Here is a 23,392-nt window from a genome sequence, read left to right on the forward strand (position 1 = left end):
GCCGGCCTATACGCCTGCGCAAAGTGGCTACTCGAGGAGGGCGGAGCTTGGATATTAGCTGTGCGCATGCGCCAACTCAATATCCGGTGTGGTGGTCTATTCAGTTAGGAGTTTGAGGGTAGGCCGGCGGGAATATTCAGCTTGTAGCCGACTGTAGCCATGTCGGCGTCTGTGTTGTCGGTCATCTCGCGGTTTTTAGAAGAGTATTTGAGCGCCACTCCTCAGCGTTTGAAGTTGTTGGACGCGTACCTCCTGTATATACTGCTGACCGGAGCGCTGCAATTCGGTTATTGTCTCCTCGTGGGGACCTTCCCCTTCAATTCCTTCCTCTCGGGCTTCATCTCTTGTGTGGGGAGCTTCATCCTAGCGGGTAATGATTCTATAAGTGATCTCAGTAATAATGTGTTGCTTTGGTGTGTGCTTCTATTTCCACACAGTTCCCTGGTGGCTCAGACGGTAAAGCGTCTGCCCGCAATATGGGAGACCCGGGTTCGACCCCTGGGTTGGGAAGATCTGGAGAAGGAAATGGCAACCCACTCCAGTACTCTTGCCTGGAAAATCCTATGGACGGAGGAGCTTGTTAGGCTACCGTCCACGGGGTCGCAAAGAGTCGGACACGACTGAGCGACTTCACTTGTTTCCACAGTACTCGGTTCTGTATCAGACCACCGCCTTCTGAAGTTGTGAGGGGAATCTGCATTGCTGTGTTTTTGTGAGTGGGGAAATTGAGGCTCATTCAGGTTGTCGTACCTAACACCAAAAAGCCGCCGAGGAACTGGACTTAAATCTAGAAACACCTTCATTCTGGTCCTCAACCTGGTGATCCACTTCACTTCATATTGGTCCAGGGAAAACTGCGTTTCATCTTTAACTTAAGTTTAACACAGCTTTGAAGTTGGTAAACAACCCAACTCTGAAGTTATTATTTTACTATTCTGAACTCAGCCTTCATTCTCATAATTCTATTATTGGTGTGATACAATCAGAAGAATTTTATTTTCCTTATGCCAAGTCTTTGGGTTTGAGGCTGCTGTGGCTAAAATTGAATTGGCAGACCCCCCCCCCCTAACTTCCTCCCCAATGAGAAGTTGATGGCTTGTCATTGAAGAAAATGCCTAGTGAGAGGGAGTAGTGGAGTTCTTGTGGGGGATTGTGATTTCATAGGTGGTGGATAATAGGTAATTGGGTCTAAGAAATGAAAATTGCTTTAGGAAAAAGGATTCAGGACAATTCATAGTTGCTGTGCAAGGGTATTGGTTGCGTTTCTTTTTATTTTTAAAATTTTGTTCTTTTAAAACATTTTTAACTGGAGGAGAACTGCTTTACAATGTTATGTTGGTTTCTGCCATACAACAGAGTGAATCAACCGTAAGGATACCTGTATCCCCTCCCTCTTGAAACTCCCTCCCACTTCCACAACCCCATCCCCCATCTCTAGGTTGTCATATAGCACTGGGTTGAGCTCCCTTAGTTACACAGCAGCCTCCCACTAGCTATCTGTTTCACACGTGGTAATGTATGTTTCAGTGCTACTCTAAATTCATCCCACCCTTTTCTTCTGCTGTGTCCACAAGTCTGTTCTGTCTGCTTCTCTGTTCCTGCCCTGCATATAGGTTCATGAGTACCATTTCTCTGGATTCCATATATATGTGGCAATATATGATATTTGTTTTTTTTGTTTCTGACGTCACTCTGTGTAACAAGCTCTAGGTACATTCACCTCAGTTCAGCACCCTCTGTTCCTTTTTATGTCTGAGTAATACTCCATTGTATGTATGTACAGCTGCTTTATCCATTTATCTGTTGACGGACATCTTGGTTGCTTCCATGTCCTGACTATTGTAAATAGTGCTGCAGTGAGATTTGGAGTACATGTGTCTTTTTGAATTATGGCTTTCTCAGGGTGTATGCCCAGTAGTGGGATTCCTGGGTTATACGGTAGTTTTATTCCTAGTTTTTAAAGTAATCTCCATACTGTTCTCCATAGTGGCTGCCTCAGTTTACGGTCCCACCAACAGTGGAAGAGGGTTCTCTCTTCTCTATAACTTCTCCAGCATTTATTGTTTGTATAATACATTTTTTGATGGTGGCCATTCTGACCGGTGTGAGGCGGTGATACCTCATTGTTGTTTTGGTTTGTTTAGATCATTTCTCTAATAATGAGCCATGTTGAGCATCTTTTCATGTGTTTATTGGCTGGATTTAGAAAAGGCAGAGGAACCGGAGATCAAATTGCCAACATCCACTGGATCATCGAAAAAGCAAGAGCGTTCCAGAAGAACATCTACTTCTACTTTATTGACTATGCCAAAGGCTCTGACTGTGTGGATCACAATAAACTGTGGAAAATTCTTCAAGAGATGGGAATACCAGACTACCTGACCTGCCTCTTGAGAAATCTATATGCAGGTTAGGAAGCAATAGTTAGAACTGGACATGGAACAACAGACTGGTTCCAAATAGGAAAAGGAGTACGTCAAGGCTGTATATTGTCACCCTGCTTATTTAACTTCTATGTAGAGTACATCGTGAGAAATGGTGGGCTGGATGAAGCACAAGCTGGCATCAAGATTGCCAGGAGAAATATCAGTAACCTCAGATAAGCAGATGACACCACCCTTATGGCAGAAAGTGAAGAGGAACTCAAAAGCCTCTTGATGAAAGTGCAAGAGGAGAGTGAAAAAGTTGGCTTAAAGCTCAACATTCAGAAAACTAAGATCATGCATCTGGTCCCATCAGTTCATGGGAAATAGATGAGGAAACAGTGTAAACAGTGTCAGACTTTATTTTTCTGGGTTCCAAAATCACTGCATATGGTGATTGCAGCCATGAAATTAAAAGGCGCTTGCTCCTCGGAAGAAAAGTTATGACCAACCTAGACAGCATATTAAAAAGCAGAGACATTACCAACAAAGGTCCATTTAGTCAAAGCTATGGTTTTTCCAGTGGTCATGTATGGATGTGAGAGTTGGACTATAAAGAAAGCTTAGTGCTGAAGAATTGATGCTTTTGGAGAAGACTCTTGAGAGTCCCTTGGACTGGAAGGAGATCCAGCCACTCCATCCTAAAGGAAGTCAGTCCTGGGTGTTCATTGGAAGGACTGATGCTGAAGTTGAAACTCCAGTACTTTGGCCACCTGCTTTGAAGAACTGACTCACTGGAAAAGACCCTGATGCTGGGAAAGATTGAAGGTGGGAGGAGAAGGAGATGACAGAGGGTGAGATGGTTGGATGGCAACACCGACTCAATGGACATGAGTTTGAGTAAACTCTGGGAGTTGGTGATGGACAGGGAGGCCTGATGTGCTGCAGTCCGTGGGGTCCCAAAGAGTTGGATGTGACTGATCAACTGAACTGATGCGTCTTTGGAGAAATATCTGTTTAGGTCTTCTGCCCATGTTTTGATTGGCTTGTTTGTCTTTCTTATATTGAGCTGCATGAGCTGCTTGTATATTTTGGAGGTTAATCCTTTGTCAGTTACTTTCTCCCATTCTGAGGGTTTTCTTTTTCTTTGTTTATAGTTTCATTTTCTGTGCAAGTGTTTTTAAGTTTAATTCGGTCCCATTTGTCTATTTTTGTTTGCATTTCTTTTGACACCTTTGACCTTACTAAATCCACCACTGCCTTGTGTCTGTTTATTGTGCTGGGGTTTCTAACTTCCTGAAGTTGTTCTATCTATTGGAAGAGAAGGGAGAAGGTCAGTTTGGCTGAGAAAGGGAATTGGAGGTGATTATGTGGAAGGATTAGGTAGTTCTGGGTGCTAGAACTTTGAGGGCTAGACTAAGGAATTTTATCCTGTAAGTAACAGGAATGCATCTAAGCATTTAAAGCATTTAAAAATTTTTTTAGATTTGAGTGAAGAAGAGACTTAAAATTGGTGTTAATGTGTAGGATAAATTGGAGGGGAAAGTTCTCTAACCTGGTTCCCTTAATTTCTTTTTGGTAGTCTGTTCTCTTCTATCCCTTCTGCATGTATTATGTAGCATATGCTCTTTGGAAATTGACTAGTACATTATAAATCAGTACAAGAGCCTGTCACTTTTTTTTTTTTTCCCCAAAGCCTGATATTATTTGGGCCCAATGAAAATGATCTGTTTTCTTCTATTCCCTCACGACTGGGGAGACTTACCCATGGTTTCAAGAAGGAGCCAGAGGTAGAAAATTGCCATTGAGAAATCTTTTTTTCTTATTTTTTCGGATCAACAGTTTACAGTGTAGAAGACTTCAATGATAGAATATTTTTCTTCTTCCAGACAGATTTCAGACATCCTCAGCAGCTGACTGTTTATCTTGTGGTTAGATATCTCTAGAAGAGGACACCTGTCCCTTTTTCAGAATAGCATCCCAGTTTGGCAGCCCTTCTAGTTTTTCCTTTTTTACTTGATTGAAATCCCTCTTTTTGCTCCTTTAAAGTGCTATTTAGGAGGGATGTGTGGAAAACATTAAGACTATCCTTAAAATAAGTCTTTGATCTTGAAATCAGCTTTTAAGTAGTTTCACAGCTTTTGTCTAATCTTTATGAAATACTTTTGGAATTAACAAAGTTTTATTTCCCCTAGTTTATAGATCCAAAACAGTTTGAATTTGAAAGACAAGGAGACCTAATTCAGAGTGTTTTCTTTCTCATGGCAGCTCTTTGGCCGTGAGGACTAGAGTCCAGTGTTTCTTTGGGAATTATCTATTAGATTCCTAGGCCCATAGCTGTTATCAAAGAGATTGGGAGTTTGGCAGCATTATGCCTGACAGTCCTGTTTCTAAATCTCATATCCATTGCTAGCTGTTGTCTTCTGTTACTCAGGTTCTCAATATTTGCTATCTGGACTACTGTAATAGTCCTTATTGATCTCCCAGCCTCTGTCTCTCCTTCCAGTCCCTCTTACGCTACGTTTGCAGGCTTGATTTGACTTGCAGATTTAACTGTTCTACTCCCCACAGAAAATTTGTCTGTATCCAAAGAGAAATTTAAAATATTTTTTAATGGTGTAGAGGCTCTTTGATGATCTGGCTCTGGCCGCATTGCTAGCTTCATCTCTTGTCTCCACCTCCTCTGTACTTTATATTCCAGTATTGTGTTACTTATTATTCCCTGAACATGCCAAGGTGTATTAAGCTATTTTACCTTTGTTTGATTGCCCAGAAAATTCCTTGACTTCTTAGACAGCTCAAGTGCTGCTTACCTGTGACCCCTTGCCTGGCTCTTGAGATTTAGGTCTTCCTCCCATGTTCTGTAGGCGTGTAATGCTCTGTTCATCAATCAGTGCTTAATACTGGATGTTCAGTTATGAGCATGCCTCTGATAAGTTAAGGAATGTTGAACATTTATGTGTCAGGTTTCCTGGCAGGGAACTGAGAATTTAACTGTGGAACATGCAGATGTGGTCTCTACTCCCATAGGGTTTATAATCTGGTGGGAGATGCAGGCAAGTACATGGATATGGTGCTGTGATGCAGAAGTATTGGTGAGAGTAGAATGGGAAAGACTAGAGATCTCTTCAAGAAAATTAGAGTTACCAAGGGAACAATTCATGCAAATATGGGCTCGATAAAGGACAGAATTGGTATGGACGTAACAGAAGCAGAAGATATTAAGAAGAGATGGCAAGAATACACAGAAGTACTGTACAAAAAAGAGCTTCACGACCAACATAATCACGATGGTATCATCACTCTCCTGGAGCCAGACATCCTGGAATGTGAAGTCAAATGGGCCTTAGAAAGCATCACTATGAACAAAGCTAGTAGAGGTGATGGCATTCCAGTTGAGCTATTTCAAATCCTGGAAGATGATGCTGTGAAAGTGCTGCACTCAATATGCCAGCAAATTTGGAAAACTCAGCAGTGGCCACAGGACTGGAAAAGGTCAGTTTTCATTCCAATCCCAAAGAAAGGCAATGCCAAAGAATGCTCAAACTACTGCACAATTGCACTCATGTCACATGCTAATATAGTAATGCTTAAAATTCTCCAAGCCAGGCTTCAGCAGTACGTGAACCGTGAACTTCCTGATGTTCAGGCTGGCTTTAGAAAAGGCAGAGGAAACCGAGATCAAATTGCCAACATCTGCTGGATCATCAAAAAAGCAAGAGAATTCCAGAAAAACATTTATTTCTGCTCTATTGACTACGCCAAAGCCTTTGACTGTGTGGACTGCAATAAACTGTGGGAAATTCTTCAAGAGATGGGAATACCAGACTACCTGACTTGCCTCTTGAGAAACCAATATGCAGGTCAGGAAGCAACAGTTAGAACTGGACATGGAACAACAGACTGTTTCCAAATAGGAAAAGGAGTACGTCAAGGCTTTATATTGTCACCCTGCTTATTTAACTTCTATGTAGAGTACATCATGAGAAACGCTGGGCTGGAAGAAGCAGAAGCTGGAATCAGGATTGCTGGGAGAAATATCAATAACCTCAGATATGCAGATGACACCACATTTATGGCAGAAAGTGAAGAGGAACTAAAAAGCCTCTTGACGAAAGTGAAAGAGTGAAAAAGTTGGCTTAAAGCTCAATGTTCAGAAAACCAAGATCATGCATGTGCTCCCATCACTCCATGGGAACTAGATGGGGAAACAGTGGAAACAGTGTCAGACTTTATTTTTGGGGGCTCCAAAATCACTGCAGATGGTGACTTCAGCCATGAAATTAAAAGACACTTACTCCTTGGAAGAAAAGTTATGACCAACCTAGATAGCATATTGAAAAGCAGAGACATTACTTTGCCAACAAAGGTCCATCTAGTCAAGGCTATGGTTTTTCCAGTGGTCATGTATGGATGTGAGAGTTGAACTGTGAAGAAAGCTGAGTGCTGAAGAATTGATGCTTTTGAACTGTGGTGTTGGAGAAGACTCTTGAGAGTCCCTTGGACTGCAAGGATATCCAACCAGTCCATTCTGAAGGAGATCAGTCCTGGGATTTCTTTGGAAGGAATGACGTTAAAGCTGAAACTCCAGTACTTTGGCCACCTCATGCGAAGAGTTGACACATTGGAAAAGACTCTGATGCTGGGAGGGATTGGGGGCAGGAGGAGAAGAGGACGACAGAGGATGAGATGGCTGGATGGCATCATTGACTCGATGGACGTGAGTCTGAGTGAACTCCGGGAGTTGGTGATGGACCGGGAGGCCTGGCGTGCTGCAATTCATGGGGTCGCAGAGTCGGACACGACTGAGCGACTGAACTGAACTGAACACTTCCCTAATATGTTTGCTTTTCCAAGACATGCTTTGTAATTTCTCTCTGCACTCTCACCTGTCTTTTCTCTTTTCCTTTATTCTCAGTTGATCTCGCTTTGTTTTTTGCTTTCTCTTTGCCAGCAAGGAATCATAGCAGCTCACCTCCACTTGTACCCCTGCTCTCTGACTTACTTCCTGTGATTGTGGATGAATGATATATCCCTTTCCTATCAGAGGCCACCTCCTCCATTTGTGAAGAGCATCTTGATGTCTCTTGCTCACTCAAGGACTCAGCTTCTGTAATCATCCCTCCATTCTGTACCATTAATTTCCCTCCACTGGATCATTCCCATCATACACATATGCTCTAAGTAATCATCCAATTTAAAAATTAATTTGACTCCAGATACCCCTGTAGCTACTGTTCCATTTCTTTTCCATCATCACGGAATTCCTTGAAAAAATAGTCTAGTCTAGTTGTTGTTTCCGCTTTCTCACTTTCCATTTGCTGTTAACCCACTCTTGGTGGTGGTCTTTCCCCACCACTACAGTGAAACCACTCTTTCTATCTTGCCGGATCTAACGGCACACACCTCACCTTGCCCGAATGCTCAGCAACATTTAGCAGTTAACATAGTTGGCTGCTTCCTTCTGAGTGAATGAAGTACTTTCTTCCCAAAACTTTTACAACACTATGCTCTCCTGATTGTTCTTTCTTACCTCATTGGTTTTTCTTTCCTACTGTTTGTGCTAGGTGTTTCTTGGTCTGAGGGTGTGGTTCCATTTTCTGTTTCTTTCCTTTAGGTGAATTTAAATAATATCTGTGTAACTGCAACTGCCACATTAATATTTTCAGTTTTAACCTGTTTCCTGAATTCCAAATTAGCAAGTCCAGTTGCCCACTTGACATCTTCACTTGATGTCTAACACACAACTCCAAATTGAACCTTCCAGCCCAACCGTCTTTCTCTTCACCAGTCAGAACATCGTGTCAACGTTGGTTAAATTGTTGAAGCTAAAAATTTAGGAGGTTTCCCTGATGCCTTGATTTCTCTTATCTCCCACACCCATTACATCAGCAAGCCCTTTTCCAAAACACAGCTGGCATCTCTCCACTTCTGTCCATTTCACCACCATTGCCCGAGCTCTTTGGCTCCTACATGGCTCTCTTGTTTCTTTAACTCTGCAGACCATTCTCTGTACTGCAGTTCTACCATCTTTAAAAAATTAAATCAGACTATTTTACTCATTGGCTCAAAACTTAGAAATATTACTCCATTGGTCTTAGAACTACATCCAGACTCTTTACTGAAGCTTACAAAGCCCCACTGGATTTGGCCCTTGTCCGCCTCTTGCCCTTGATCACTAGTCTAGTCAGTCTGACATGTTGTACCTAGAGCATGTCAACATTGTTCTTGCTGCCTGGAATGCTCTGCCCCTAGATCTTTCCATAGTTGGCTCCTATCAAATTTGGTCTTAAAATAGCACCTTGTTAGAGAGCTCTTCTGTTACCACCAAATAAGACATAGCTTCCTAGTCACTCTTCTATTACTTTGTTTTCTTTATAGCACATATCTCTACCTCATTTTGTTTTCTCGTTTATTATGTTTCTCTTCATTGAAGTGTAAGTTCTTTGGGAGCCAGACTCTTGTCTTATTCTGTGCCAAAATCCTAGCACACGGCATGGCACATAGTAGATGCTCAGTAAATATTTTGCTGAATAAATGAACATTTAAGGAGATAAATTAGAACCACTAAAATGGAGCAAGCTGCCTCAGGAGGTAGTATGTTTCCATTTTTGGAAGTGCTCAGGGAGAGACTATTTGTGTGTGTGTGGGGTGTTTCTTGAACAGAGGGCTTCCATGATGACTCAGACAGTAAAGAATCTACCTGCAGTGCAAGAGATGCCGCTTGGATCCCTGGGTTGGGAAGATCCCTTGGAGAAGGGAATGGCAACCCACTCTAGTATTCTTTTTGCCTGGAGAATTCTGTGGACTAGTCTATGGGGTCGCAAAGTGTTGGTCATGACTGAGAGACTAACGCTTTTTGAACAGGCGTTCTTTGCCTTTTTTTCACCCCTGCGTGTGGGGGATATGTTGCCTCTGTGGTAACAGAGGCTCTGGATGGTTTGTAATTCTCTACCAGGGCATGACTTATCAGATTCCAGGAATGGTAAGTATATTTTGAAATGATTCCCAGCTGATTCATGCAGCCCTCTTGGCATGCCCATCCCCACCGCCTCTTGGGCATTTTGTGCATCATAAGGGATGCTGGCCTCTATGACATTCAGGGTCCTTTGCGTCTCTGCAAGATTCTGACTCTTACGTTGTTACTGAAGTAACTTTGGTTACCGTGATTGTGAAAATGGTAACATCAATTCATTTCCTTATCCACCTTCATGTGGAGTTTCTCTTTCCTTTTGTCCCCCATTCTCAAGCACTACTCTACTCCCACCTTCCACCCCAGTAGCCGCTGTTAATTGTGTTTGGTATCTCTTTCTCCAGATTTTTTCCTACATTCCAAGAAAAATGAGAAAATATATTTAAGAGAAACATGAAATAGAATAGTAGAATATTTTTGGCTTTTTTTCAATTAATATATTTTAGAAATCTTTACTATCAACCTATTGAGAATTCACCTCATTCTTTTGAATAATTGCATGGGGTTTTATGGGATGCCGTCTATGGGGTCGCACAGAGTCGGACACAACTGAAGCGACTTAGCAGCAGCAGCAGCAGTGTGATTTAATTAAATAATCCCTTGATGTCATTTGGACTGTTTTCACTTTTTTTTTTTCAGCTTTAGGTACATGCTGTTAGAATGTCCTTGTTTTGTAAGATAAATTCTTTAGTTAAAAAGTGGCAACATTTTAAATACTAATAGATGTTGCTAGTTGCTCTGGCAAATGGATGAACCAAGCTGTACTTGCCCAAGCAGATTTTAATTGGCCACCCTTGTTTCAGTCAGTGTCCTAAATGTTTTGAAGAGTCCAGGTTCCTGAAAACATCAGGGGTGTTTCCATGTTTAAGCATAACGACAACTCTGTTGCCATAGTGATGGACTCTTGAAAACTAGTCTAGTAGTTTTCTGACCTTTGGGTTAGATCTCAGTTCATTGCCTTCTCTTGGTTAGTGGTAAAACGGATACTCAGTTCAGTTAAGTCAACTTAGTTGTGTCCGACTCTTTGTGACTCCATGGACTGCAGCATGCCAGGCTTCCCTGTCCACCAACTCCCGGAGTTTACTCAGACTCCTGTCCATTGAATTGGTGTTGCCATCCAGCCATCTCATCCTCTGTCATCCCCTTCTCCTCCTGTCTTCAATCTTTCCCAGCATGAGGGTCTTTTCCAGTGAGTCAGTTCTTTCAGTCAGGTGGCCAAAGTATTGGGAGTTTCAGCTTCAGAATCAGTCCTTCCAGTGAACACCCAGGCCTGATTTCCTTTAGGATGGACTGTTTGGATCTCCTTGCAGTCCAAGGGACTCTCAAGAGTCTTCTCCAACATCACAGTTTAAAAGCATCAATTCTTCGGAGCTCAGCTTTCTTTATAGTCCAACTCTCATATCCATACATGACAACTGGAAAAACCATAGCCTTGGGTAGACGTACCTTTGTTGACAAAGTAATGTCTCTGCTTTTTAATATGCTATCTAGGTTGCTCGTAGCTTTTCTTCCAAGGAGCAAGCGCCTTTTAATTTCATGGCTGCAGTCACCATCTGCAGTGATTTTGGAGCCCAGAAAAATAAGTCTGTCACTGTTTCCGCATCTATTTGCCATGAAGTGATGGGAACAGACGCTAGTCTGAAGTAAATTTAAGTCTGAAGTAAATTTAAGTTCTGTAATCATTTGTCACAGGTATTTTGGAAAAGTGCATCCCTAGAACTTTCTTTTCATGTCAGATGGTCACTATGGCTACAGTATTAGGTTGGAATCTTCAAGGGTACAGAAGATGGCAATGGAGAGTTCTCTGTCAGAGCTATGTAACTTAGATCTCTTGCTTTTTTTGAAACCAGCAGCTGCTAGAACTGGGAGATCAAAAATTACAACTGTGAGGTCCTCGTGGATACACATCTCTGCTGTCTAATATACGTGTTCTGTTGGAAATAATTCACAATTTTATAACTTGGTCTCAGCCTGCCTCCTTTGTTACTACCTCAACTACATCTCAGTCTTAAAAAGTTTATAAACTTAAGTCAGGAGATAAGAGAGTTCTCAAGATTTTCTGGTTGTATATATGTTTTTTCTAAGTAAGCCTTTGATTTTTAGTTTAACTCTGAGAAGTCATATTGTTCCCTTTAACAAATAACAGCAGAAAATTTAAGTGTACAACTTGATGAACTTTAAAAAATTTACCCTTTTAATCACTACCACATCAAAATATAGAACATTATCAGCACCCTAAAGGTCTCTCCGCATGCCTTCCAAGTCATCTCTCCTGACTTGTATTACTGACTTGTATCCTGGCTTGTATTACTGTAGATTGTTTTTGGCCGGTTTAAAGCTTTGTAGAAGCTTTGTAGAAGAATGTACTTTTTGGCGTCTGGATTGTATTGCTCATCACGATGTTTGTGGGATCCAAGCTGTGAAGTTCTTTCATTGCTTTATGGTATCTGTTGTATGCATATGCCATAATTTCCCCATTTTACTGTTTTGTTTGTGGATTTTTTTTTGTTTGGTTGCTCAAATTGTGCGATCTTAGTTCTCTAACCAGGGATGGAATCTGGGTCCCTGTCAGTGAAAGTGCTGAGTCCTAACCACTGGACTGCTGGAGAATACCCCCTGTTTTACCATTGATATTAGATTGCACCCATTTGGGGGCCACCATCGGTATCATTCCTGTACATGTCTTTTGATGGACTTAATTACTTCTGTTGGAATAGAATTATTGGGTCAGAGGGTCTGAGTATGTGCATTAGTCATACATGTTACATACTTGATAATCATTTTTGTTTTTGTTCTTATACAGTTTGTCTGAGAATACAGATCAACCCACAAAACAAGGCAGATTTCCAAGGCATCTCCCCAGAGCGAGCCTTTGCTGATTTTCTCTTTGCCAGCACCATCCTTCACCTTGTCGTCATGAACTTTGTTGGCTGAATCATTCCTGTTTACTTAACTGAGGAGGAGGAGACTAGAAGAATGTAAGTGATGATCTTAGCGCTTATCACATGATGTTGATTTTAGGAATAGAGATTGGAGGGGGCTGGTTTTGATCATGGTTGGCAGAGTTCCCATAGTGCTGATGAGAGCTTTGCAGAATTTTCCATATCGGTCTGCAAAGTTTGTGTTAATATCATCATGATTCATCAGTGCTGCTGATCTTGGTCATTGCCTTCTCTTCTCACAGTTCTGGAAATCATTAAGATAGCAGAAAATGGGAGTTTGCTTGTAGCTAATACATTAATTTCTGTACCAATAACCCCATGAAAATAACTCTGAGATCTTGGAAGAGACATAAATTGTAGATTTTGGTTTTAGTTTTGCTCTATAATTTTTTTTCTGATATTGATCCCAGATGACTTCAAATGCTGAGCCATTGTTCCCATAGTACCTAGTATAGTGCTTACACCTGATACACGTGTAGTATATGCTAAATGAATGATAGCTTCATGATGACAGCTTCTTGCTAATACATGTGCTAAATTAAAAATTAATGGGAAAATTGGATTAGCTTGGGAGAACACCATAAAATAATGAGATGCTATTTGGTTCACTTGTCAGTTTTCCTTTTTTTTTTTTTTAAGCAGTAGAGCTCTTTTATTTTCTAAGTATCTCATCAGTTCAGTTCCTCAGTCGTGTCCGACTCTTTGCGACCCCATGAATCGCAGCACGCCAGGCCTCCCTGTCCATCACTGACTCCCGGAGTCCACCCAAACCCATGTCCATTGAGTCGGTGATGCCATCCAGCCATCTCATCCTCTGTCATCCCCTTCTCCTCCTGTCCTCAATCTTTCCCAGCATCAGGGTCTTTTCAAATGAGTCAGCTCTTCGCATCAGGTGGCCAAAGTATTGGAGTTTCAGCTACAGCATCAGTCCTTCCAATGAGCACCCAGGACTGATCTCCTTTAGGATGGACTGTTTGGATCTCCTTGTAGTCCAAGGGACTCTCAAGAGTCTTCTCCAGCACCATAGTTCAAAAGCATCAATTCTTCGGATCTCAGCTTTCTTTATAGTCCAACTCTCATATCCATACATGACAACTGGAAAAACCATAGCCTTGACTAGATGGACCTTTGTTGACAACGTAATGTCTCTACTTTTTAATATGCTGCCTAGGTTGGTCATAACTTTTCTTCCAAGGAGCAAGCGCCTTTTAATTTCATGGCTGGAATCACCATCTGCAGTGATTTTGGAGCCCCCAAAATAGAATCTCAATATATAAAATGGCAGAGGAGCCAGGGTTGTTTTCATTGACAGAGTTGAAAAGCCCTCTTTGCTTGGGCTCCCCTCGTGTGTAGTATGCTCTCCCCTCCATCCTTCCCTCCTAAGCAGAATCCTAAAGCTCTGAGAAGCACTTGACTCTGTATTAATACTTATTTTATGTATGAGGAAAGGGAGTTTCACAACAGTCTACTGGGTTTGCTTGGCCATGCAGCTCAGTGGTAGCAGAGCAGTGTCCTAGCCCAGTGGTGCTCTTCCAATATCCTTCGTTGCCTACTGATGAGTAAATGCGCTCTATTCTCTGCCTTTCCCCTACAGAATTAAATGTTGCTATTACTAGGGTAGAGAAAAGAGAACTTTAGGAAATGTTACCCCCTCTGGGGGAAGAGGCCCAACCTTTTTCTGTTGTACTTGGAAAGCTGTCATTTTTGTATTAATCAGAAATCTTAACACATGAGTTACAATAGCCATGGGCAAGGTAAGTGTAATAATGTGACTGACTGTACTTCAATTTCTGTCATATGTCAGTCAGTTACTTAGTATATTACACAAAGCCTTTCCATTTTTTATACTGTCTCAAAAACAGTTCTGTTAGTTCAGGTGAAGTTTCACTTTTGGCAACAGTTGAGTTGAGAGATGGTTTATATCAGTGACAGAGGTTGAGAACCACTTCTTTCTACTATCCTAATACAGTTGAATTTTTTGGAGACCTGATCAGGACTTGAATTGTTCTCTCATATGCCAGTTAATGCCTTGATACTGGGAATACAAAGAAAAGGAAAATATAGTCCCTGCCTTCAGGGAGTGAACAGTCTAATGGAGAAGCCACGTACCCACAGCAGTTAGAGCTGTGCTAAAGACCTGACCAAAGTGCTGTGGGGGCTGAGAGAGGGTGGCTGCCATGCTACCTGGGAGCAGAGGCTGCAGGCGAGGTGTCTGACCAGTGACAGCTTCTTCAGTGCAGGTGGAAAGCTTAGCCAGCAACACTGACCTTTATTGGCCTGTGAACATCCTGAGCAACCCCGGGCTCCGATAGCAAACTTGCTGGAAAGGTCATAAGTCTTCTGATTGCCTTACTCTAAAAGCAGTGCCTTACTTCACAGCAATGCCTTAGTCTAAAAAGGAAATGCCTTACTCCTTTTTAGATGAGTCATGGTGGTGTATGCTTTAACAAGGGGACAGAGCATACAGTCCAAGGATGTTCTCTAGGATCAGGGAGGTACCAAATCGTGAAAAATTATCTCTTAGGGCTGTCATGATTGGAAGAGGACTCTGCTGCAGAGAGCTTGGTATTTCAAAATTATGACAAAAACAGACAAAAAAGCAGGCTCAGCAGAAACTGCATACGGTAGCCCATATTAGCGACCTAGGGCCACCTGTTCAGTTTGGAATTATGGGTCCAGGGTACAGCATAATCTTCCAATCCCAGATTACAGTGTTGAATCATTCTATAGAGGGTATACTCATAGAGAATTCTTCTGTGGGGGACTCATCAGGGTTTTTTTTTCCCAGAGGTCTTTCATTGACATACAGTATACTGTCCTGCTCTCAATCTTCAAATAGACATTTTTCTGCTATTTTTCTGTGTTTCTAATTCAGTTCTATGTGTGGTGTCCTAAAACATTTTAAAAAATGGTTTTTAAGTTTTTCAATATTTATATCAGAGGGTACAATAAAAATGTAATACTTTCCATATTTGCCAAGTATGTTGGGAGTTGGGTATAAAAAGAATAAACATCTATAAGCATAGTGTACGGCTCTTTGTGAATTTCGGGGTAGCATTTAAAACCAGCAGCGACTCTGAAGAAGGCAGATCAGAAGAAAATGGCACTGAGTTAAAGAAATGTTTTCAAAGAGAAGGAAGGAAGTTAGCAGACAGTGAATGCTCACATGGATCAGGTTTTAAGTGCTTCTTATTCTGTCCTATTTTATTTTCAGAACGACCTCTTGAGGATAAACTTGCTAATGCCATTTATGAATGGGAAACTGAGATTCAAAGAGCCTTACTGGAAATCTTTTAAGTCTGATAATCCAGTCTGATGTCAAAAAATGTTTTTAATCTCTCTTTTCGCTTGTGTTACTTGCTCAGTCTGGTCTGACTGTTTGCAACCCCACGGACTGTAGCCCACCAGGCTCCTCTGTCCATAGGGATTCTTCAGGCAAGGATATCGTAGTGGGTTGCCATTTTCTTCTCCAGGGAATCTTCCCGACACAGGGAAACCTGGGTCTCCTGCACTGCAGACAGATTCTTTACCATCTGAGCCACCAGGGAAGCCCTAACTTTGCTTAAAATTGCTTGTTGTGGGAACTTCCCTGGTGGTCCAGTGGCTAAGATTCCTAGCTCCCAATGAAGGGGGTTGGGTTCGGTCCCTGTCAGAGAATTAGATCCTACATGCTGCAACTAAGAGTTCCTTCACCACAAGTGAGGGTCCTGTACCGCAACTAAAGATCCGGCGTGCTGCAATGAAGATTGAAGATCCTGCGTGCTGCAACCAAGACCTGGGGCAGTCAATAAATACATATTAAAAAAAAGAAAGAAAATCACCCTTCTTAAAATAATTGCTTATTATAAAGTATTTGACAATTGCACAGTCAGAGGAATGTGTTTAAAATGTGGCCACAGTTATTTTACCACCATCTTTTCCTTAATTACTTACTTTCTTTGCTTGTATGACAATGGTAAAAATACAGAAAAGTACAGAGAATAATATAACACCCCCATATTCATTACTTGCAATGAACAGATTTTGAACAGAAACTAAGCTAAAGTTCCTTTGAATCCCTTCAGTCCCCATTGTTTCTCTCTGCTGTAAGACTTTACTGTCTTCTTGAAATTTATAAATATATAAAAACTACTGTTAACACAAACTTGTCTAAACTTCAGACTTTGTGGCCCCCTGAAAACATGTCCAGAGATAGCAGAGTGAGAAATCTGTGGTAGAAGTTAGCTGTTCAGTTGGCAACACTGGTATAGGTGGCTATTCCTGGGGTCAAGAATAGACTTTATAATATTTAAAAAATTATTATAAAAAGGAAAAATGCTCCTAGTGAGCTTCTGAGTTGGGAGAATCCTTGCACCACTCAAGTGATGGTATTTGGCACTTAGGTGGCAGTAAGTCTGTTTTGAATGCATCGTATTCAGTAGATTTGAATAAAGATTTACATAACTACAGGTGAATATTTCCTGTTTTGTTTTTCCATGTCTCCTTGTGAAATTCTTTTCAGAAAACGTCAGCCTACCTCAAGTGTTTGGAAGGGAAGAGAGACTTAGCTACATTGGATCACAGCTTGGGAAGGGAAGTTCAGAGGGAAGAGCGAGCAGGGCTTTGACAAAGGGACACACCTGAGCTTGGCAGTGTGCTTAGCCTGGGGGAGATAATTTGCCACCAGCTTGTGCTGAAACCTTATTAGTGTTACTTTGTTTTTATGGTGGAGGCGGTTCTACAGGTCTTTAAAAATTCATAGTGTTTAATCCTGGCTGAAGCGAGGGTGCTGCAAGGCTGGGCAGAACATAACTCTGACTAATGGAATTATATTCCAACAAGCAATTGCTGTTGGCTTTTCGAATTCATCAGTAAATATCAGTACTATAGTAATCTAGAAAACTACCTCTAAAGGGAATCTTAATGTTATTTTTAGGCTCTACTGCCACCTAGTGGCTTGTACATTTCATGGCTGAGAGAATATACTACAAGCTCAAAAGAGAAACTGAGTTTAGGGGAAGAGACCACAAATACCTTTGTGATAAAACCTAGTTTCTTTCCAGTCACAGGAGGGCAGCAGAGGTCCAGGTGGGCCTAGATGTTAGGTGGGGGTTGCTTTACATTCTGACCAGAAGTGGGCAGTGTCGAGTGAGGCACAAAAGGGTATGCAACCTTACAGTGACCCTAGGATTTTGTTACATGTGAAGAACAAGTGTACAGTGGCCCGCAGACGTACTTTTTATTTCTTTTTCTTATCTTGTCAGTTCAGGAGCTCCCGTTTTGGCTTATTCTAGACCTGTTTCTGACTTGATGGACAGGAGTTGGTGATGGACAGGGAATCCTGGCGTGTTGCAGTCCACAGGGTTGCAGAGTCAGAACACAACTGAGTGACTGACCTGAACTGAACTGAGGCCTGGATTTCCTCTTCTCCTGGCAGCCAGCTTTAAGTTTGTGTGTGTGTGAGGGGTTAGTGTCTATTTCATTTTCTCTGTGACATTTTACCTTATATTGGATTAGCCATCAGATAAGTTCTGAAAGAGGGGAATACTCTAAATTTGTAGAAAACATTTTGAGTTAGCATAGTCTTTTTTTCAACCCCCCTTTTTTTCCTTGGTTGGAGAATGAACTTAGTTTTTTTAACCTATTCTTAAAACCTTGAATCTACTTATTTTTTTACAAAAAACCCCTGATAACTGATGACTTTTAATTGGTGATTTTGCTCTATTTTTTATTTGGTTCATTGAAAACCAGCAAAAAAACAAGAGGGACTATCAGGTAGATTTGTGTGTGTGTGTGTGTTTGTTTTTTAAATTTTGTTCTGTTTTTTAAATTTGGCTGAGCTTTGTGTCTTATGGAGTCCTAGTTCCTGACTAGGGATGGAACCTGGGCCCCGGTAGTGAAAGTGCTGAGTCCTAACTGCTGACTGCTACAGATTTGTGTTTATGAAGTCCCTGCCTTATTTTCTCTACCCTTGCAGCTCAGATGATTCCTGCCGCAAGTCATTCTGCCCCCAGGTTGCATAGGAGCCTCTTGGGGCTCTCACGGTCCCCTGTGCCTGCCCCTAATGCTGCACTTACCATATACTTATGAAACCATTCATTTTCCTGTCTCTCCCACTGGACTCTTACATGCCCAGGGAATAGGGTCCATAGAGCTTAGCACAGAGCTAACAGTCATAGTGCATATTTGTTGTGTAAATCATTTTCAACAGCAAGAAATGCTGTATAAAATAGCTGTATCCTTAGTTATGTGGATAGGAATGTGCTGTAGGAGAACGGAGCCAGGGAAACAATCTGCATGAAGGGTGGCAGAGTGGGGCACGAGCAGGAGAGAAGTCAGAAGACCTGTGCTGTAGACTTTGCTGTGCTGTTAACTAGTTGGATGGAGAAATAAGCTTGTTGCTGAGCGCTCATCTCCCCTGTCTTTACAGGGAGGGAATTGGCCTGGGTGGTCATCAGAGTCTCTTGCAGTTGTTGAAGCCTCTGATTAATAGTATTCATGATAGTCCCATTGTGTTTGAGGAGGATCACACTGTGTGGATCCTCAGCTGAGCTTTTGCTTTTTTTCCCCTTGCTTTTTTCCTTTAGTTTTTGCTTTTTATACATTACCAGGTTTTCATCATCTATCAGGGTGGTGAAAAGTTAAAAATGCACAATGTTGGTATAAAGCCTTTTACAAAATTAGACAACATTTGTTGAATGTTTTACTGTTATCACATTACCACGTTTGCAGGACTCACACACATTCCACGTGCACTTTTATACACATCAACCTGTGTCATCCCCCAGCTCACGCTGGGGTCAGTTCAGTGCAGTCGCTCAGTCGTGTCCGACTCTTTACGACCCCGTGGACTGCCAGGCCTCCCTGTCCATCGCCAACTCCTGGAGCTTACTCAAACTCATATCCATCGAGTCAGTGATCCATCCAACCATCTCATCCTCTGTCGTCCCCTTTTCCTCCCACCTTCAATCTTTCCCAGCATCAGGGTCTTTTCCAGTGAGTCATTTCTTCACATCAGGTGGCCAAAGTATTGGAGTTTCAGCTTCAGCATCAGTCCTTCCAGTGAATATTCAGGACTGATTTCCTTTAGGATAGACTGGCTGGATCTCCGTGCAGTCCAAGGGACTCTCAAGAGTCTTCTCCAGCACCACAGTTCAAAGGCATCAATTCTTTGGCACTCAGCATGGCACTCAGCACGCTGGGATGGAGGTAGACAAATAGTAGTAATCCCTTTCTATACATGAGGTAAGGAAACCTTGATGAAATTTAAATTGATTTGTCCAGGGCCTGGAACTAATAAGTGACTGAGTAGGAACTCGTTCACTGTCATTTTTACTCCAAACACTTCTATATGCCTTTCTCTCTATAGTTTTCAAAGACTTGGATGTCTTGTTAGAAGGTTTCCTTTAACAGCATCAAAGTTGCTTCTCTTTTTTAAATGGGAAAAACTTAGAGGTAAATGTTTCTGTACAATAAGTCATCTTTAATATGATCTGGAAAAAATGGAGGAGAATGCACATCAGGAAACGTGACTTTATCTCAAGAGGGTGACCCTGGGCCAGCACTGTCCAATAGAACTTTGCTTTGGGCAAACTTGAGTCTGCAGCTGCCCCGTATGGTAGCTACTGGTCACGTGTGGTTAGTTATTAAACATTAGAGATGTGGCTGTGTGACTGAGGCACTATTTTTTTCCATTTTGGCTGCACCCCGCAGCATGTGGAATCTTAGTGCCCTGACCAGGGATTGAACCCACACCCCTTGCACCCCTTGCACTTAACCACTGGGCCGCCAGGAACGTCTAAGACTCTGAATTTTTAATTTTATTTAATGTTAACTCAGTTTGAATAGTCACCTGTGGCCGGTGGCTGTGATGTTGGACAGCACAGCTCTGGACAGATCTGTCAAACTCTCAGATGGCAGTTGCCTCATCTGTAAGATGAGAAGACTGGATGCACTTTGATTCTTATTTTCTCCAATTTTAGTTTTAATTGGGTGAGTAGAATCTAGGATGAGATGGATTTGAAGGAAAATTGGCATTTGAGCAGATCTGCTCAGTGCTGGTGTCGGAATAGAGATGGTGCTGAGGAAACAGACATTCCGGGTGGAAATGCCCCTATCTGGCATCATTGTGTGTGACTTTACAGAGCGATTATTTTGAATAGGTCTTTGTGTTGTGCCTTGCGTTCTCTTGAGATGACGGGAACAGGTTGATGGAATGGTGCTCTCTTTCCTGCTTGGGTGGACAGACAGAAGAAGCCATGCTCTCTCTCCTCAGCAGGTGGCTTCCACTTTACATATCTTGTCATCAGGAGAGGAAACTTCATTAGTCAGTTTCCTGAAACCTTTATCCCCTGGTTAACAGTTAAAGTCATTCTTCTGACCTGGGGAATAGTTGAGTTTTGTTGAGCTAATAATTCAAAGACTCCTAGAAGCTCTGCTTTTAGAATACTGTCTGGTAAATATACTTTTGCCTTAAAAGAAAGGAGCAGATCTATGTAAATAGGAATTTTCTGAAAATGATTTTCACAGAAATTTACTCTCATGAATCATTTTCTTGCCTTTTAGATGGACCAGTCCCAATGTCTTAGATTTATATGTTTTAATATCATAAGATCTCAAAACTTGACTTTCCTAGTAAATGAGGATTTCTTGTAGCATTCTCAGTGGGTCAAGGCTCTTCCCTGACGTGGCCTGTGCTCTAGTCCTCTCTCACCTTGGCTGTTAGTGCTGATGTGATAGTCTGTTGTCAGAGAGTAAGAAATTTGATGGAGTGAATAGGTGAGTTTCAGGAGATCTGTTTGTCCTTTGTTTGGCACTGTGATCACTTTTGCTCCCCAATTTTTGCTCTTTGTTTTACGTATTTCTTGTAATTCCACTGATGTAGGAATATTCTGCAATTATGTAGCATTTCTCTAAGTGCCATTGTTAGTGAAATAACAATCTGGTGAGGAGTCTAAGATCTTTCCTTTAAGCTCTGATGCTAGAATCTCCAGATCGCCTGAACCAATATACAAAGTAAGGTGGTGCCCTTTCATGTAGTGGGTAGCCCCCCTCTTCTGAAAGGTAGCATTTCCCAAGATTTCTCAAGTCATGACACACGTGGAAGATGGCACATGGAGGATGGCGCACTGCAGGAAGATGGGCTGCTTGCGGCTGGGGACGCTGGGGCGCCTAGAGCCAAGGGGTCACCCCTGGCCACACTGAGTTGGAGCACACTGTGTGGGTGGCCCTCCCAGAGGGGTGGGAAAGAAGGCCACTTCTCTTGGGGTTATTTTCCACCTCATTCTTGCCAAAAATAGTCTTACCTTTAAATGAAAACTATTCCTTCTTATTTGGTCCTTTGTTAAACCTGAGGTTGGGGATCTTTTTCTAGGTTTTTCGAATTCTTCTTTCTTCCACTCCCCACCACTCCCACCCCAACGATAAGTTAGTGCTTTATAAGCTTTCTAAATCCAGAAAAGTTCTTTAGGTTAAGTTGCAGCCCTCTCACCACAAAGAGGGTTTGTGGATCAGGGAGGTCAGAGTGACTTACATGAAGTCACACAGCTTATTAATTGTAGAGCCAGCGTTAGAACTGCTTTTACAGTTCAAGTCAGTTATGTCTTGGAATTGAGATTTGAACATTAGTTTTTATGGATACTTCTGTAAAATGTTCATTGAAAAATATTTGCTTTATTTTGGTTGTTCTAGCCTGGTTTAAATACTTGCCAGAATTAGGGAACCCTGTAATTGCCTTTGTCTATATGGGTTTAGAATTTAGGTTAAAGGATTTGAGGCCCTGTCTGTAGTATCACAAGACATTTTAGAAACCATGAATCTCTCTTATCTCTCTGCTTCTTTCTTTCAGGTTCACTTTTTAATTTCCCCTGGATAAGAGCTCTTTGAGATGGCAGTTTGCTGGACACATGGATTTTCTTCAGATTTATGCTTACTACCAACTCCTTGGGGTGCAGGTGGAGAGCCTAGAGAAGTTCCCTAGGTTCCTTCTGAGCCAGAACAACTTTGTAATGCATTTGTTAGTACAGCCTCTGCCTTCCATGAAGTGTAACCTTTTTGCCTTCCGAATTAAAAAGTTCCATGCCACTCCTTCCTCTGCCTCTGGCTGTGTTTTTTGATATTAAAATCCTTTTCCTTCAGTCCTCTGTGCAAATTTCTTCAGGAGTTGATAACTGGCAACTGTGAATCTACCTCCATGTTTTCATTAAGTGTATTTGAAGTTAATGACAAAAGGCAGCTCTGACAGCCCTGGGAAAGGAGAGCCCTTTGTCTTTTCCCTGGGGCTGGTAATCCCTTACTAATCCTTCAGTTGTTGCAGGTGGTTCTGCTCTTATGACACAATGCATTCCTGGGTCTGCATCATTAAGCACTTTGTGAGAAATTGAACTACATGTGTGCTTCCCCATTTATATGTTTCACTGTGATTTAGTGGCGAAAAGTGATATACGGATCTCTTAGTGTTAGAAGAGTAGGAAAAGTGTGGGAGTTGTGTATATGCTTATTTATGAGACACTGCTCTCCGGTACTCTCACTTTGTTCTCACTATTGTCTCAGGGGTTCCAGTCCTCATTAGGTAGATGAAATTGAAGCTCCAATTTGTAACTTGCTTTAGATCAGAGTTCATGACACGCTTGGGTGGAACAATAGGTCCGCTGGCTGAAGTCTAGGCATATTTATATGTATTGTGGTGGCAGCCTTATTTCCATCTTGGGGGCTGTATATAGGAAATAAGCTATGTTGAGGATTCCACTATTTAAATTTAGCTGACTGCTGCCTTGGTAGGTTGGGCTCTAGAGGTTCCCCAACTTGGCTGCACATTAGAATTGCTTAGGGAACTTACAATCTCAATGCCCAGGGCACAGCCTAGACCAATTAAATAAAAATCTTTGGGGTGGCATCTTTACCCAGGAGATTTTAACATGCAGCCAGATAGGAGAAGTACTACTGGATTCTTGTTCCTCAAAATGTAGCCCATTGACCAGCAGTATTGACATGACCTAGGAGTCTTCGAAAAGGAGACTCTCCAGCCCCACTTCACTCCCTCCTGAAGCAAAAGTTGTTTTGACGTGGTCTGCATGTGAATCACGTGCATATTAAAATCTTGAGAAGCACCCATCCAGACCAGTGGTTCTCAAATC

At 41.9% G+C, this 23,392-nt stretch overlaps 1 protein-coding gene across 1 annotated transcript; it reads left to right on the forward strand.

The window, feature by feature from the left end:
• Nucleotides 1-72: 72 nt before the first annotated feature.
• DAD1 (defender against cell death 1) lies at nucleotides 73-22,346 on the forward strand. The gene is made up of 3 exons (XM_069595808.1): nucleotides 73-370; nucleotides 12,140-12,314; nucleotides 22,105-22,346. Exons 1-2 carry the CDS (start codon nucleotides 160-162, stop codon nucleotides 12,268-12,270), a joined length of 342 nt encoding a protein of 113 aa, XP_069451909.1. The 5' UTR covers nucleotides 73-159; the 3' UTR covers nucleotides 12,271-12,314; nucleotides 22,105-22,346.
• Nucleotides 22,347-23,392: the final 1,046 nt, after the last annotated feature.

Source organism: Ovis canadensis, chromosome 7, assembly GCF_042477335.2.
Source record: "Ovis canadensis isolate MfBH-ARS-UI-01 breed Bighorn chromosome 7, ARS-UI_OviCan_v2, whole genome shotgun sequence".
NCBI classification, from domain to species: domain Eukaryota; kingdom Metazoa; phylum Chordata; class Mammalia; order Artiodactyla; family Bovidae; genus Ovis; species Ovis canadensis.

Bases quoted from the DNA above. Each gene is read 5' to 3' on its own strand.
- DAD1 (XM_069595808.1), top strand. From the start codon at position 160: ATGTCGGCGTCTGTGTTGTCGGTCATCTCGCGGTTTTTAGAAGAGTAT. The intron at 371-12,139 runs GTAATGATTCTA...GTTCTTATACAG, and splicing joins GGGGAGCTTCATCCTAGCGG to TTTGTCTGAGAATACAGATC.